Here is a 16,653-nt window from a genome sequence, read left to right as displayed (position 1 = left end):
GTAAATGGAAGTTAGTAGCTACGCGTGATATGCATGCTATATGGGCCGGAAGGCAAAGTATTATGTGACAGAAAGGTCAGGTATGATATGTGATATATGTGTTTTTGTGTTAGAGTATGTTTCGGGCCGGAAGGCAGGTTGATATATGATATATGTGCTTTATGTGTTAGAGTAATTGTATTATGTGTTATATATGTGCATGGGCCGGAAGGCAATTATTTTATGGGCCGGAAGGCAATTATCTTATGGGCCGGAAGGCAATTATCTTATGGGCCGGAAGGCAAATATTTTATGGGCCGGAAGGCGATTATCTCATGGGCCGGAAGGCATTGTGCAGTGGACCGGAAGGTCAGGGCCTGGAAAGGCGTACGTGCGTAAGTTGTATATTGGGGAACTCACTAAGCTTCGTGCTTACGTTGTTTATGTTATGTTGTTTCAGGTTCTCACAGTAACGCGGGATGGCAACGGTTCGATTGTACACACCGAAGAGAGAGTTGTGTTTTGGAGGATCCTGGTTTTCTATTTAACTGAAAATGAAAATACGTTTTGTAATTCTAATATGAACGAGGTTTTAAACAAGTGTATTAATATTAAATTGATTATTTAAACATAAATTTTTGTCTTGAAAACCACGGTGTTACACTCGAGTGGCTAATATGTGTTGTATGTGGTATTTTGTGGAACTCACTAAGCTTTGTGCTTACCGTGTTATGTGTTATGTGATTCAGGTTTTCTTCTCAGCATCACGGGACGGCACCGGCTTGATTGTACACACCAGAGAAAGAGTTAGGAGGATCCTGGATTACCATTTTATTAAACATGGAGCTATGTTTTGTGATTTTAATAGATGATGTTTTGTGAAATATGTATTGAGAATTATACATTTTCAAAAGAAAATTTGTTTTAAAATTTACGGTATTATAGAGAGCTTACAGTGTATGGCGAGGGTACTAGATCTGGGTCCGTTTCCTGCTCTGCCACTAGGGCAAGGTAGAGTTTACAGCAAGGTTGTATGGGATTCCTGGCGTACATGATGGATTCGCCGACTGTGTCAGAGAAGCCGAGTTCTATCTCCGAGGTTCCGATAGTATGCGAGTTCCCTGATGTTTTCCCGGAGGAGTTACTGGGTGTGCCTCCCGAGAGGCAAGTGGAGTTTCGGATTGATTTGGTTCCGTGAGCGGCACCAATCGCCAACGCACCTTATTGCCTTGCGCCGCTAGAGATGCAAGAGTTATCCTCACAGCTTCAAGAGCTGTTGGGGAAGGGATTTATTCGACCGAGTAGCTCGCAATGGGGAGCACTGATCCTTTTTTTCAAGAAAAAGAATGGTTCACACCGGATGTGCATTAATTACCTGGAGTTAAACAAGTTGACGATCAAGAACCGTTATCCACTACCGAGGATTGATGATATATTCGATTAGCGGCAAGGGGCATCTTGGTTTTCCAAGATTGATTTGAGATACAGATATCACTAAATGAGAGTGTGCGAGGAGGATATTCAAAAGACGACCTTTAGAACTCACTATGGGCATTACGAGTTCGTGGTGATGCCTTTCATACTCACTAACGCACCGGCAACATTCATGGATCTCATGAACCGAGTGTGTAGGCCTATGTTGGACCAGTCGGTGATCGTGTTCATTGATGATATCTTAGTGTATTCGAGATCCAGGGAGCAGCATGAGGAGCATCAGCGAGAGGTTCTTGGGTTTTTGAGGTCGGTGAGGTTGTATACCAAATTCTCCAAGTGTGAATTTTGTTTATGAGAGGTCCAGTTTCTGGGACATCTCATTAATCAAAGCGGGATACTGGTCGATCCGGCGAAAATTGAGGCGGTTATGCGATGGGAGGTGCCGAGATCCCCATATGAGATCAGGAGTTTTCAAGGATTGGCTAGCTACTATCAGAGATTTATTAGGGATTTCTCCAAGATTGCAGTTCCTCTCACCAAGTTGACCTGGAAGGGCGTTACTTTTGTTTGGGGGCCTGAGCAGCAGGCATCTTTCGATACCCTTCGCCAGAGGTTGTGCGAAGCTCCGGTGTTAGCCCTTCCAGAGGGAGTAGAGGACTTTGTGGTCTATTATGATGTGTCTATCTCAGTGATGGGTGCAGTGTTGATGTAGAGGGGCCACGTGATTACATATGCATCGAGGCAGCTGAAGCCTCATGATACATGGTATCCCACGCATGATTTGAAGTTATGGGCGATAGTGTTTGCCCTCAATATTTGGCGCCACTATCATTATGGTGTTAGGTGTACCATATACAATGACCACAAGAGCCTGAAGTATCTGATGGATCAGCCCAATCTAAATATGAGACAGAGGAGGCGGTTGGATGTGGTGAAAGATTATGACTGTGAGATCTTGTACCATCCGGGCAAGGCTAATGTGGTAGCTGATGCCCTGAGCCGTAGAGTAGAGAGTGCTTCGATCTGAGATGTGTGCATGAGGATGATAGTGATGACTCCAGTCTTAGATACCATTCGAGAGGCCCAGGGCTTATAAGACCGGAGAACCGCAAAAGGGAGAGGGTGATAGGGCAAGTGTCCGAGTTTTTGATAGGTAGTCAAGGGTTTATGACTTTCCGAGGGCGGATTTGGGTGCCCTATACTGGCGGAGGTCGCCGTATTTTGATGAAGGAGGCGCATAGATCGAGATTCTCGATCCATCCAGGACCCACTAAGATGTACTTGGACCTGAAGAGAGATTATTGGTGGCCCTGTATGAAGAGGGACATGGCTTAGGTAGTCGAGAGGTGCTTGACCTGTCGTCAGGTTAAGGCCAAGAACTAGCATCCTCATGGTCCATTGCAGCCTTTGGAGATTCCCCAGTGGAAGTGGGAACATATTTCCATGGGCTTTATCACCAAGTTGCCGAGGACTGCGTGTGGAGTTGACGTGATTTGGGTGTTTGTGGATTAGCTGATGAAGACCGTTCACTTCCTCGCTATCAGTGAGAGTTCTTCTTGTAGAGAGATTGGCTGAGATTTATGTGAGGGGGGTGGTAGCTCGGCATGGAGTGTCGACCTCGATAGTGTCAGATCGAGACGTGAGTTTTACTTCTAGATTCTGGAAGAAATTTCATGAGGAATTAGGTACACGGTTACACTTCACTACCGCATACCATCTGTAGACAGACGGGCAGAGCGAGCGGATGATTCAGAAGCTTGAGGACATGTTGCATGCATGTGTTTGGGATTTTGGAGGAAGTTGGGACACTCCCTTGGCTGAGTTTTCTTACAACAATAGCTATAATTCAAGTATTGGTATGCCTCTCTTTGAGCTTCTTTATGGGAAAAAGTGTTGGACTCCCATTTGTTCGGGAAAGGTAGGACAGCGAGTGATGGGCGGCACTGAGATAGTGTTGAAGATGACTGAACAGATTCAACAGGTCTGACAAATGTTACTAACGGCCCAGAGTCACCAGAAGAGTTATGCAGATAGGCGACGATCCGAGCTGGAGTTCCAGGTCAGAGATTTTGTACTCCTGAAGGTATCCCCTTGGAATGGGGTGATCTGATTCAGGAAACGGGGCAAGTTGGGGCCCCGATACATTGTTCCTTTCAAGGTGACCGCCAGAGTGTTTAGGGTAGCGTATCGTTAGGAGCTACCAGCGGAGTTGATTCGGATTCATAACACCTTCCATGTGCCTCAGGTAAGGAAGTGTGTGGCCGATGAGATGGCATTAGTACCACTAGAGGACATTCAGGTGGATGTGAGCCTGAATTACATTGAGAGACCGATTGCGATCATGGATCGAAAGGTGAAGGTTCTGAGGAACAAAGAGGTACCCCTAGTTTAGGTCCAGTGGCAACATCAGAGAGGGCCTGGGTTGACGTGGGAGCCAGAGTCCAAGATACGAGAGTAGTATCCAGAGTTTTCAAATCATGAGTTCGAGGGCGAAGTCTGATTCTAGTAGGGGGAATTGTAACATCTGGACTTCTAGGTATGTTTTTTATTTATTTATTTATCTAATTTTAGGACTATTGAGCTACTCGATGAGTCGGTGCTCCAACCCATCGACTAGAGTCGCGATGTCCCATGTGGGGTTAGTGACCTACTCGACGAGTCCGAGAGCCAACTTACCGAGTAGATTCTCGGATGAGAAACCCTAAATCCTTGGGTTTGGGGCCTATTTAAAGGCACTTATAACCTCATTTGCAGCTAAACTTCCATAGAGAAACCCTAATCGCCGTTTGAGCTTATAGAGAGAGTGTATGTGAGCTAACTTTGAGTATTTTGGTGTATCTTTGGAAGAGAAGAGAAGGATTTCAAGCAATGAGCAAGAGGAGGATGTTAGATCTGTTGTTATTCATCCAAGAGCTCTTGTTAGAGGTATAAAGTTCGAACCTATCTCATTTGTTTGGATAGATCTCATATTTATGGAGATTAGGGCTTCTTTTCTATATATTATTGGGGCTTTGAGGGTATTGAGTTCATATGGAGGTTTGATTTTTAGATCTGGACCTTGTGAGATCCCTAGCATCCAAAGGTCCCTACTTTATTCAATGTTAATGGAACTCTTGAGTAAAAAATCCTTATTAGAACATGTTCTTGGCATTTCAAGCCCAAAGTGTCATGCATGGATGTAAAGTCTGTGACTTTACGTGATAAATGAGACTTGAGAGTGTAGATCCAGAATTTGGGAAGGTTTTTTAGCTTAAAATCATCTGATTGGGGAAAGAGTCTGAATGGACTCGCCGAGTCGAGGAGCCGAATCGATGAGTTGGTTAAACTTTGTCATGATGAGCTGTTAATGTTATTACTCGGCGAGTTAGGGGTTAACTCGACCAGCTGGACCATCACAAGGACATCTAAGTAATGACTGCACTCGATGAGTCACATGAGTGCACTCGGCGAGTCGGGTCAAACTAGGATTGTTGACTCGATCTGACTTATGTTGACTGTAGGGTTTGGCCAACTTAAGTAATAGAGACAGTGGAGGGGTAAAATAGTCTTTTACCCATTCCAAGAGTTAGAGAGAGAATAAAAGAAACTTTTGGTGTATTTGAGTAAGAGTGGGGTATTGATAAGAGATACTTATCTAATGTGTTAGGCGGAGGCTAGTTTGGGATTTCCGAGTATGTGACTGTTACTTGCTAGTTTACGAGGTGAGTCTTCTCACTATACCTACCAAGAGTGGTATCTTTATGTGATTGAGTTGTTTTATGTGTTTATCTGTGTATTGTAATATTTTACATTATGTGTTTGTGATTCATGTTGAATATTGTTACTATGAGTTTACTAAGTTGGGACCGGAGGGTTCCATTCAGACACATCGACCGGAAGGTCTTATGGAGTTATGGCCTAGAGTGGCTAATGAGTTGTGTATGGTATTTTGGGGAACTCACTAAGCTTTGTGCTTACCGTGTTATGTGTTTTGTGTTTCAGGTACTTCTCAGGATTACGGGAAGGCATCGGCTTGATTGTACAGACACACCGAAGATTGTTTAATGATTAAGAGGATCCTGGAGTTTTATATACAATTTTCTTTTTGACATGAGTTTTAATGAATTGACATTTTGGCACTTTGTGGTTTTATTATTGGAATGAATGTGTTTTGAAATTTAAAAACTTGGTCAAAAAATTTACGTTGTTACAATCAACCTCATCCACGCTAATTGTAGGGTTGGTGTTATTGGTTTCCACATCTTTTGAAAATTCTTTAGAATCTTCTGGGGTTATTCAACTATTAACCCCAATATAGGACTAAGTTTTTCATTCATGTAGAAAGCCTTTGCCTTTTTGTTATCTTGTTTTCCTTTACTTGGCCACTAATTTGGATACCCGATTTGTTTACAACAACCATCCTTATGTCAACCTTGCTTCCACAAAGGTGCATTGTTTCAGTAACTTATGCTCCCTCATTTGAAATCATTTTGTTTTTTCCTTTTGTTTTACTGCTTATGATCGATAATGGCTTCATTTCGATTTTGAATGAAGGACTGGAATGTTGCAGCCTTAGTCTTCGATCTCTTAACAACATTGATGGATATTTGTTGCTCTTCTTCAGCAACAAGGTGATACGTGGTTCCTAAGTCTAGTGTGGATTGCATAGCGAGTGTTTGGGTTTTAATGGTGGAATACTCATTTTTAGGCCCACAATCCATGGACTTTCCTTCCAGTGTCGCATGTATAATTAGTACAAGTGCAATGGGGAATAGGCAAGGTAGATTGAATTTCATCCGAAATGGCTCGTAATTTGATGTATTAGCTGGACATGGACGCTCTATATTATCTTGTTGCTATGATCGATTGCTCTAACTCATACGCCCATGGCGCACCCGTTTTTCTAAATCTTTCTCCAAGATCACTCCAAATTTTGCTTGTTGTGTTGGCATACTTTACACTAGATTTGATGTCCTTCTCCATGGCGGTGGTTAACTATACCTTTATCATAGAATCACAGTGTATCCACTGCATGTAGACTTACAATTTTTCTTATGTTGTTCGATTGTTCAGTAGATGAAGTTGATCTTGTTCTTGGCGAACAGAAAGTTCTTCATCTATTGAGCGCAATCATTATAGTTACCGCCTGTCATGACATCATTCACGTGTAGCTGCCTAGGGTACCCTGAGAAATGAATGTAGTATGGCGAGTTGGAATCAATTGTCCCTCCATCCTTCGATAATTTTGGTTTGCCATATCTGGCGAGTTCTTACTGCAGATTAACAACATGCTCTAATACCATAAAGAAATGAGAAATTAAATATTTTTCTACATTTTATTCCTACTAATATTTCTATCCATGTAAAATGGTGACATGTTTTATATTTGGATAAGATTAATAATATTTGAATACATATGTCATCATTTTAAATATATAGGAATATATGTAGGAAGGAAAGTAGGAATATATTTAATTTCTCTAAAGAAATTGGCGATTTCAATGCTTGACTTTTCATTCAATAACCAAGGGATTACGATCATAAAAAAACTAGGACACTAATAATTTGGATAAGGATAACGATATTAAAGGTATTGTAATCCATTGAGATAAGGATAACGATATTATTTACCTCTTTGGGACCTCAATGGTTGAATATGAAAATGTAAGTTGCTCTCGTGATGAGAACCTAATGATTAAGGTGCGAAATTCTACACATAAGGTATATGGTTCAAAACAGGTATATATCTAAAATATTGATAGTATTCCGCAATTGACTTCTCACATATGTTCTTAAATGGGTTAATGTGGACCATCTATAAGATACAGTTTAAATGTTTTTAAGATGTATGGTACAATTAATTTTTGTTATATCTAACTTTGTTTATGATCTTTCAAAACTTTGTTTATTTGCTCCGTAATCTAATATTCTTGTTATTCCAAACAAACGTACTAAACTTCAAAAAAAAAAAAAAAAAAAAAAAACCTAAAAAAAAAAAAACTAAAAAAATAACATTCCTCTTCAAATAATTTGCAAAAAAAAAAAAAAAAGCTACTATCGTGTTACGCTGTCATATTAATCATTTTAATGGACATTCATTCTTAATTGATGATAATACCCTTTTTAGTTTTTAGGATCTTGAGTTGCCGTGTTTCAAACATATGTCACCTCAATTACATGCTAGAAATATCATTAACATATCATATTTTAAAAAATTATCTAACATAAAGAGTAATAATTGAATGTATTAATGTATATAATGTTCTTGACTTGATGTTCATGACATGGATGGGACTTCTCGTGGCCTATAGGGACGAATCAAATTAATTTATTTTTATGGAAAGGATGTTTTTTCTTTTTTTCTACATATTGTAAAACCAATCATGGCTTTATATCAAAATTATAAGATCACTTCCTTATAAATATTTAACAATATCATGACACGCCTACCCTTTTAAAATTACAATATCTAAGAAATGAGGTGAAATCCTATACTAAATACTTTCTGCTTAAAGCCAAAAAATAATATTTTATTTTTATTTATCTTCTTATTTTATCAAATGTTGATATATATCATATTTAATGAAATTGATAATATTTTAGTTCAATTGTCATCATTTAATGTGGATAGAAAGATAGTAAGAATAAAATGTAGACGGAATTTTAATTTCTCTTTGATTTTATGTACCAAATGAGTAAAGAAACCATATTATTATCATAAGTGATAACCTATAAACCAACAATATTAGTAAACTGAAATAATAATACAGTTTTCACATGAGACATCAAATTGATTAACAACAAATAAAGCAAAGAGTTTTGGATAAAAGAAAAAAAAGTTCTTAAAATAGATGACAATTTCTCCACATGATTAAAATTTGCATATGACAGTTGAGAGTTTTGGGTTGGAATCTTATATCAATATGATAATAACAATCTCACTTGACTCTTAAATTGCAATATATATATATATATATATATATATATATATATATATATATATATATATATATATATATATATATATATATACTAGTCGTTTACCAGCGCAAAGCGGCGGACGATGAATAATTCGTTTCAGCAATTAGTTCTTTTTGGTGCAAACATGTTTTAACAATATATTTCATTCGCAATCATGTTATATTTCAAGGAACACAAGACATATAAATATATGTTATATTTCAATGAACACAAGATATATAAATATTTCTATTGCTCGGCATGCACCTGATAGCAAATCTTTGGCATGTTCTTTGTTGAGACTTGAGAGATCCAAGAGGCAGGCTCCATAATGAAAATTGTTGCAATTCCTCGTAATCTCTTCATTTTCATTCCTATTTATTCCCTGTTAAAAACATGATGATAAGAGAAATAATAACCAAAGGTTGAGTAGATCCAACAGTTAGGATTTCAAAGTGAAAGAGATGCATGGATCTTCAACTCAAAACATGGATCGAAGTCCCACTGGAACTCACAGTTAAACAAACACTTAGAGAGTTGGGTTTTTGAAAGATAGATACATTGGCATTTGTGTTTCAAATAGTGGTAGTTGCCGGAAACATGGATGAAACAAATACGTAGATATAACTCATTTCATATTAATCTCACAAATTAACTCTTCAGCTAATAATATCTCATTCCAACAAAATAATCATATATGCATTTCTTTGATGCATAAGTTATTATACCAAAAGATATCAATAACATATTCATTTATAAGCTAATTGGAAACTTATAATGCTTATCTAATAGGAAGTTGACGACACTTAAATCAAAAGTAGAATAGAAAACAAAATCAAAATTAGAAGTTGTATTGATAATTGAAAATAAGAAAACTACCAGGAACCAAGGTCGGCTTTGACAGAACCCTGATTTTCCATGGCTGTTTTTAATTTTTAATTTTTTTTGTAGCTTTTCTTCAGTGACAACCTCCGCACACCTCCCCCCTTTAGGCTCGTTATCTTCTCTTGGAATCAAAACTCATTCTAGACCTGATTAAAAAAATATATGTTAAAATGTACACCCTTTGAAGCACTTGATCGAATAGATAGAGGGCAAAATATATTTACCATGATCCTTAACTACAAACTATTGTCAATTTACCTGTTATAACACTATAATGTATGGGAAATGTTTTTGCAGGATTGAAGTCATATCAGTTGGACCAGAGACGATTAGTAGCGATGGTGGATATAAGGAGACAAAGCGACTTTTTTGAAGATAAGGGGGGTGAACGAAGCAAGCAAGACTGGGTCTAGCTTTAAGGTGGGATGGTACGATGTAGGTGATTGTGGATGGTTGTACGTGGAAGGAAGACGTTGGTAATATTAGGGCCAAGGGTGTGATGACGTCTGATAGATGATGATGAATTCTTAATGGTGACGGTATGGTGGTGACTGTTGAATTGTTACGACGACGTTGTATATAGGAGACGGCTCGACCATAATCGAGAGATATTTGTCATGATTTCAGGAGACTTAAATTAGGTTTATGAGAAGGGTTGGGTCAAAAGCAACCAAAGAGTCAATGTAACTCTATTTTGACGAGGTCAAAAGTCAAAACCATAGAAAAGATAAGATCTTAAAGATAGGTGATTTAAAATTTTAATATTATTTTATTAATGTTTTGTTGACTATTAGCTTAATGGTTTGGACATCTTAAAAAATAATATTATCATATTAAATTTATTTTTAGAAATAATTAGATTTTATATATATATATATATATATATATATATATATATATATATATATATATATATATATATATATATATATATATATATATAATAAAGAACAATTTTGAAATACCCTTATCTATCTTACACCTATCATCGTCACATGTATTTATGAATTTAGGCTAGCTGTTGCACTTGTCTCACTGGTCATCTTAACAACTTGATCATGTGAGATATGCACAATTATAAATTCTTGCTCCAATTATAAAGCACATAACCACATGAAACTAGATGCCCTCTCACTTGTCTTTTGTACCTCATCACATGACAAAAATCTACTAGTAATTCATCATATTTTATAACTATAAAAGAACACCCTTTTTCAAACATTTGATCTCCCCTTGAAACTTGGGTCTTGACTCATTTCTCTCCCACAAACTTTCTTGGGTCATTCCCCAATGAATCTTTATATATATTAATCTTAAAAATCTCGTATTTCATATAGTGTTTTCTTTGTTAAAAGAAATGGGGAAGAAGATTATGAGATTTGGCAAGTTATTAGACAGTTTGTGTCTCTCAAATGGTGGTGCAAGTTCTTGTCTTTGTTGCATTAAAAGTTTTGAAATCCAAGATGATTCTGAGTTTGAGACAGAACCACTTGTCGATCAGTCCAAAGATGCATCGGATAAACCTCAGACTCTTGCCTTCTTTCTAAAGCCAAAGGTAATGTCTTGAGTTTCATAATTCTTCACAAATATGTCTTCTTACATGTAACATGTAGAATCGATATGAGAATCTATCAGTATGGAATCCGCTTTTTCAAATCGGTGTTTACATCTGAAGTATGTTGAGTTACTGGTATTATCCTCTGTTTAAGAAAATTGTTTCAAACTCATTTTGTGAATTTGGCTTTCATGTTTCCCAACATAAGTTAAACTAAACTGGAACCAATAAAATAAAGATTGAAAATGAAAGTAAATGGTATTAACATGTATCACGGTATACATGATTTTGTGTGTATACATGCTTTTATTCTTTAATAAATCAAAAAAGAGCTAATTAAAATAATATGAAATATGTTTTCATCATATTACCAATCATGAAATATAAATTTTATTAACCATTTATTGTAAGTACGGTGAGTTTAGCGGACTGTCAGATTATCATTTTATTTTTGATATATATATATATATATATATATATATATATATATATATATATATATATATATATATATATATATTTGCTATAATATATTGAATTATACAAATTTATTGAAGAATTTATATATATATATATATATATATATATATATATATATATATATATATATATATATATATATATATATGCTATAATTCGATGATCACTGAATTTCATATCCATTAAACGTTTTATTATGGTTGAATTTCTTTCTGAGAACTTTGCATTCCACCACATGTTACTCTTCTACTAAAATATGCATCTATCAACGTCTCTTGTTCATTATAAAATGTTATGTAAATTGGTAACAATAGTAAAGTTTGTATTTATTATATTTTTTTGCAATTTACAACTTACATTGAATAGACTATAATTGTGTGTATTGGCTTTTTTTAATTCTTCTTGCCTTTGCATTATGCATAGATGGTGGTGCTAAGGGTGTCCATGCATTGCAATGGTTGCGCAAGGAAAGTACAAAGACACATCTCCAAGATGGAAGGTAACATTTTTTAATAAATATTTTCTAACAGTTTTAACAATAATAATATCTTTCCCATTTTATGTTCTTGCATAGAGTATTAGAAATCTTAGTCGCTTTGTATGTCTATATGCTAGATAAATGTTTAAAATACTTTGTATATAAGCATATGTGGATCAAAACCAACGTTTTTAATACCATGGAGTAATTATTAATTGATAAGTATTAATAAGTATAGGTCGAAAACTTATTATTTAGAAATTTGTAATAAAATATTACATTTGTTTTAGATAAATTAAAGTAATGGTGTATTTTATAATTTTTCTCGATATGCGTGACATAGAAAAGAACCAAAGTACAAACGCACATTCTTCATGCCTCTGTAATTTCAACTATCAAAATTTTATATCCTTATCTATCTACATATCTAACAATTTGATTATAAAGTGTATGATAAAATAATTTCAGTATCATATAATAATTATATACACTTTATATTTTGTCAATTTCTAATAATTGATGAATATTTCGTGTCCCAATAAGAATAATAATAATATTTGTATTTGAATTTATTGGTAATAAAAACAGGAGTGACATCCTACCAAGTGGACCTGGAAACCAAGATGGTGATCGTAATGGGGGACATTGTTCCATTTGAGGTGTTGGAGAGTGTTTCTAAGGTCAAAAATGCACAACTTTGGACTGAACACCCATCTCATGATTTTTTGGAATAGATTAGTTGTATTAAAATCAAATATATTTTATATATTTGTGTAAGTAGAATTTTAAAACGATGTCGTTATAAATGGTTTTTGGGTTAGGTTTGTCATCAATTAAAACATGTATTGTGTTTATTTATGATATGAACTTACCCATATTAAGCTCGTATCATGTTATTAGACTAAATGTAAAACTCAATTAAAAGTCGGTTTGTATAAGGATAGAATATCAAGACTTACAAACCACCAATCCAATTCATATTTGAGTATATGGGATAGTAATAATTTAAATATGCTTCTATTTTTTTTCTCCTCTTATTTTATACGTGACATCATCGGAAACTAATAGGAGGATGATTAGAAAAAATAAAAAAGAAAATATTTAATTTATTAATAATTTAACAATGACATATACACAAAGGTCTCATATGTATATTTAGAAATTATTATTTAATCATGCGTTTTAAAAATCATAAAACTGGCACAAAGGCTATGTGTGGGAGACCATGTGAAAAGTTAACTAATAGCTGAAAAACTAACTAATATATAAAAATGTAGCTCAAATGGCCTTTGACCTAGCGCCAATGAATGACATTCTCAAAAAGAGAGGTTATGAGTTCAGGTGTCGTTAAGAAACATAGGTGATTTTAGGAGTATACTAGTTAGTCGGCTCAAAAAAAAAGATGGAAGTGTAGTTAATAGCTGAAAAGTTAGCTGATAAAATATAACATTTAATAAAAACTAGCTGATAATCTAACTACGAAATATAAAATGACATGCACGGAAATGATTCACTATTACAAGACAAATATGTAATACATACAATTAAAATAATGCTAATACTAAAAAAACATTTTTTGGATTGTTTGTATTTAAGTATAATTCCATTCCCATATCATATTATCACGAATTTCTCGCATCTCATAGCATGACTGTCGAATATTATATTGACTAAACCTTGAATTCTCCCGTTCTTCTGTAAGTATGTAATTGTGTTGTTGAACAATGTTGAAAATCATATCTTTTTAGGTATTTCTTCGAATTTAGTTATGAAGGGTAATATCATCATTATCACATCTACGAAATAAATGCTCAATTATCACATCTACGAAATAAATGCTCGTGCGTTGCGCATGTTAATAAAACATTGAAAAAAATATATGTTTATTAAAACGATATATTCATGCACGTTACACATAATTTAATAATAGGAAAAAAAAATTGTATATTATATATGAACCTACAAATTTTGGATATAATTTTAACTAGTAAAAAAGTTAGCACTTTGTCGTGGGTTACATGTTGTATGTTGTGCATAAGAATATTTACCATAACCAATTGGAAAAGGCCCAGATTGTGGCAGCATCACATAAGAATCTTTGTAGCAGCCAACTAAATGGTTAACAATCTACTTTGAGTCCAAACAGCGCCTAATCAGCCCATCAACTTCGGCCATGAACAAATAGCTACATAGGAATAAAAAATGAATCTAAGATACCAAAATAGACAAACAAAATAAATAATATTATTATTTTTGCAGTTATATCCTGGTTGGGGTAAATGCAAGAAATAATAATGTACTTATAGGCAATTGAACGTCAAAGTATATTGTTATTTTCGGAAAAAGAAGCAACTTGTTTTATTTAGCATATCTTATAATATCCGTAACGTCCCCAAAAAAAACAGTGATAAAACTTTTCATTTTTAAAATCACCAATCTCATACATCATGAGTCTCAAAAACAACCACGATACAAACTATTCAAAACATCAAAGTAAAAGGAATCACAATTGTGGAAACACAATGGGAGAATTGTTGTGTTATCACGTCAGACTCTTTCCTTTCATACCGAAAATACCTAAAACCATAAACATAACTGGAAACGCACAAACCTTAGTAAGCTTCTCAAAAATACCACTTACAACATACATATAAATATAAAAATGCATAGTAGTGTTGGGTCCATATCAACCCCATGTAACAGAAAGTAGTTGTGTCAGGTCCATATCAAACCCCAGGTCCGTATCAACCCCCGTGTCCATAGTGACTCCAAGCCTAGATCGGCTCCATGCATACATCATACAATCATATTAGTTATAGCTATGTAATCATATTTATCCTACACATACAAATCAGTAAGCCAACATTGGTGCCTTCAACCCACTAGTATAGTGTGATGATTCACCTCACAGAAAATGCTCTACTACTACTGCTCTCACTGATAGAGTACCACTATTGTGCACCACCTAATAAATCAAACCAAATAAACCTTGAGCACTTCCTCCAAAATAGGTGCTTGACCAAAAGTAAGCTCAAGTCAAACGTTAATGGTTAAAGTCAATGCTCAACGTTGACTTTGGTCAACTAAAATGTCATGGCCACCTATGGCCACGCCGTGGCCCTCCAATAATAGCTAATCGTGATTTTCCCCACCGTCACGCCGTGGCGACTTGATCTACGTCGTGGCCATTAGGTTTTCAACAACTTAATAAATTAAGCTATTTTCTTCGATCCCAAAGACTCCAAATTCCAGATCTGGTCGGAAACAAGGTCTAGAAGGACAAAGTTTCCAACTTTACCCGATAGGACCATCCACAACGTCAAAATCGCAAACCCTAGATTCAAAGGAGCTAAATGTGTGATGAATTTTCCCATTAAGAACTTATCCCTCAAAATCAACATAAAAGTTGGTGTTTTATAGACATGCATGTACAATGCTTGTCTTGAAGCCACAATAAGACAAATAAGGTTTTTCTATAGAGATCTCAATCATAGCTCAAAAACCATCGAGATACCAGATCCAAACCAATAATCATCCCCAAAAGCCTCATAGATTTATAAAGTTTCAAGCATTATGAGATTCCATCATTCAAACTCACAAAGTATGAAGATTAAGGGACAAAACATAAGATTTAGCAACCTAGTTTGATAAAATCGAGTCTTGGGCACTTACTAGGGTCTAGAAGATTTCTAACACAAAGTATGAGGAGTAGCGTGCTAAATATTATCTCACTTCTTCCTCTTTCTTCCTTCAAAGGCTTCAAGAACACCACAAAGGCACAAAATGAGGGAGTGAGGAATAAAAAGAGAGAGAGAGGGGGGGAGAGAAAGAGAGAGATTTAGGTTTCACAAGTCTAATGGAGGCTGATACTGAGCAAACCCTAGCCTCCTCATTCCTTTGAATATGGAGAAAAACCCAAAAAAAATATTGTTTTCTCATTTGCCAGCTGCTACGTTGTGGCCTATACTACCATGTCATGATGACCTAAATGAACAATACAGGTTGACCTTGACTTGCCACACCGTGGTGCCTCCCTACCACATCGTGGCGATCCAATAAAATGCCAAATTTGAAAAATGTAAAGTACCTCGGGATTCGGATGTTACATCTCTCCCCCCACTAGAATCAAGCTTCGTCCTTCAAGTGTGCCCCTGCAAATAAATCATGGTAATGCTTTCTCATCTCAACTTCTGGTTCCCATGTCCAATCATAACCCCTTCGGTGCTACCATTGCACCTTTACCAGTTTCACCTCTTTATTGAACAAAAACTATATCTTTCTGTCGAGGATCGCAATCTGTCTCTCTACATAATTCAAGCACTCATCAAAATGCATGCCATCCAAAGGAATTGTTGCAGACTATTGGCTAAACTCTTACATACCTGAGATACATGGAAAGTGTTGTGTATCTGACTGATCTCATCAGATAACTCCAAGCAGTATATAACCTTGTCCAATACCGACAGTAATTCTAAAAGGACCGATAAATTGACGACCTAGTTTCCCCCGTTTCCAAAACCGGATGACACATTACCAAGGTAACACCTTCAACAGTACTAAATCCCCCACCTAAAACTCGAGATGTGACTGATGTTGGTCGGCATAACTCTTCTGTCGACTTTGTGCGACCTAAAACCTATCATTCACCTGTTGTATCATCTCGGTGGTCTATAGCACTACATCGATACTCGTCATGAGCCAATGCCTGACCTTTCCCCAACAAACTGGGGTCCTGCACCTCTTCCCATACAACATCTTGAAACGTGGTTGGTCAATACTAGCATGGTAACTAATGTTGTAGGAGAACTCGGCCAGCTAAAGATATGTATCCTAAATCCTGCCAAAATCAAGCACACATGCCCTGTTCATATCTATGAGTGTGTAAATGGTCTTCTCACTCTGT

At 35.8% G+C, this 16,653-nt stretch overlaps 1 protein-coding gene across 1 annotated transcript; it reads left to right on the top strand.

Annotated features, from left to right (window-relative positions):
- The first annotated feature begins 10,364 nt into the window (after nucleotides 1–10,364).
- On the top strand, nucleotides 10,365–12,636 carry LOC144998578 (heavy metal-associated isoprenylated plant protein 21-like). Its single transcript, XM_078958321.1, has 3 exons — nucleotides 10,365–10,792; nucleotides 11,696–11,771; nucleotides 12,339–12,636. The coding sequence occupies exons 1-3, from the start codon at nucleotides 10,595–10,597 to the stop codon at nucleotides 12,482–12,484; spliced, it is 420 nt and encodes a 139-aa protein (XP_078814447.1). The 5' UTR covers nucleotides 10,365–10,594; the 3' UTR covers nucleotides 12,485–12,636.
- The last annotated feature ends 4,017 nt before the right edge of the window (nucleotides 12,637–16,653 follow it).

This window comes from Lactuca saligna, chromosome 5, assembly GCF_052625555.1.
Source record: "Lactuca saligna cultivar CGN05327 chromosome 5, ASM5262555v1, whole genome shotgun sequence".
Lineage (NCBI taxonomy): Eukaryota > Viridiplantae > Streptophyta > Magnoliopsida > Asterales > Asteraceae > Lactuca > Lactuca saligna.
Note: the sequence above shows the minus strand (reverse complement) of the source record. Positions and strands in the feature narration are given on the sequence as shown.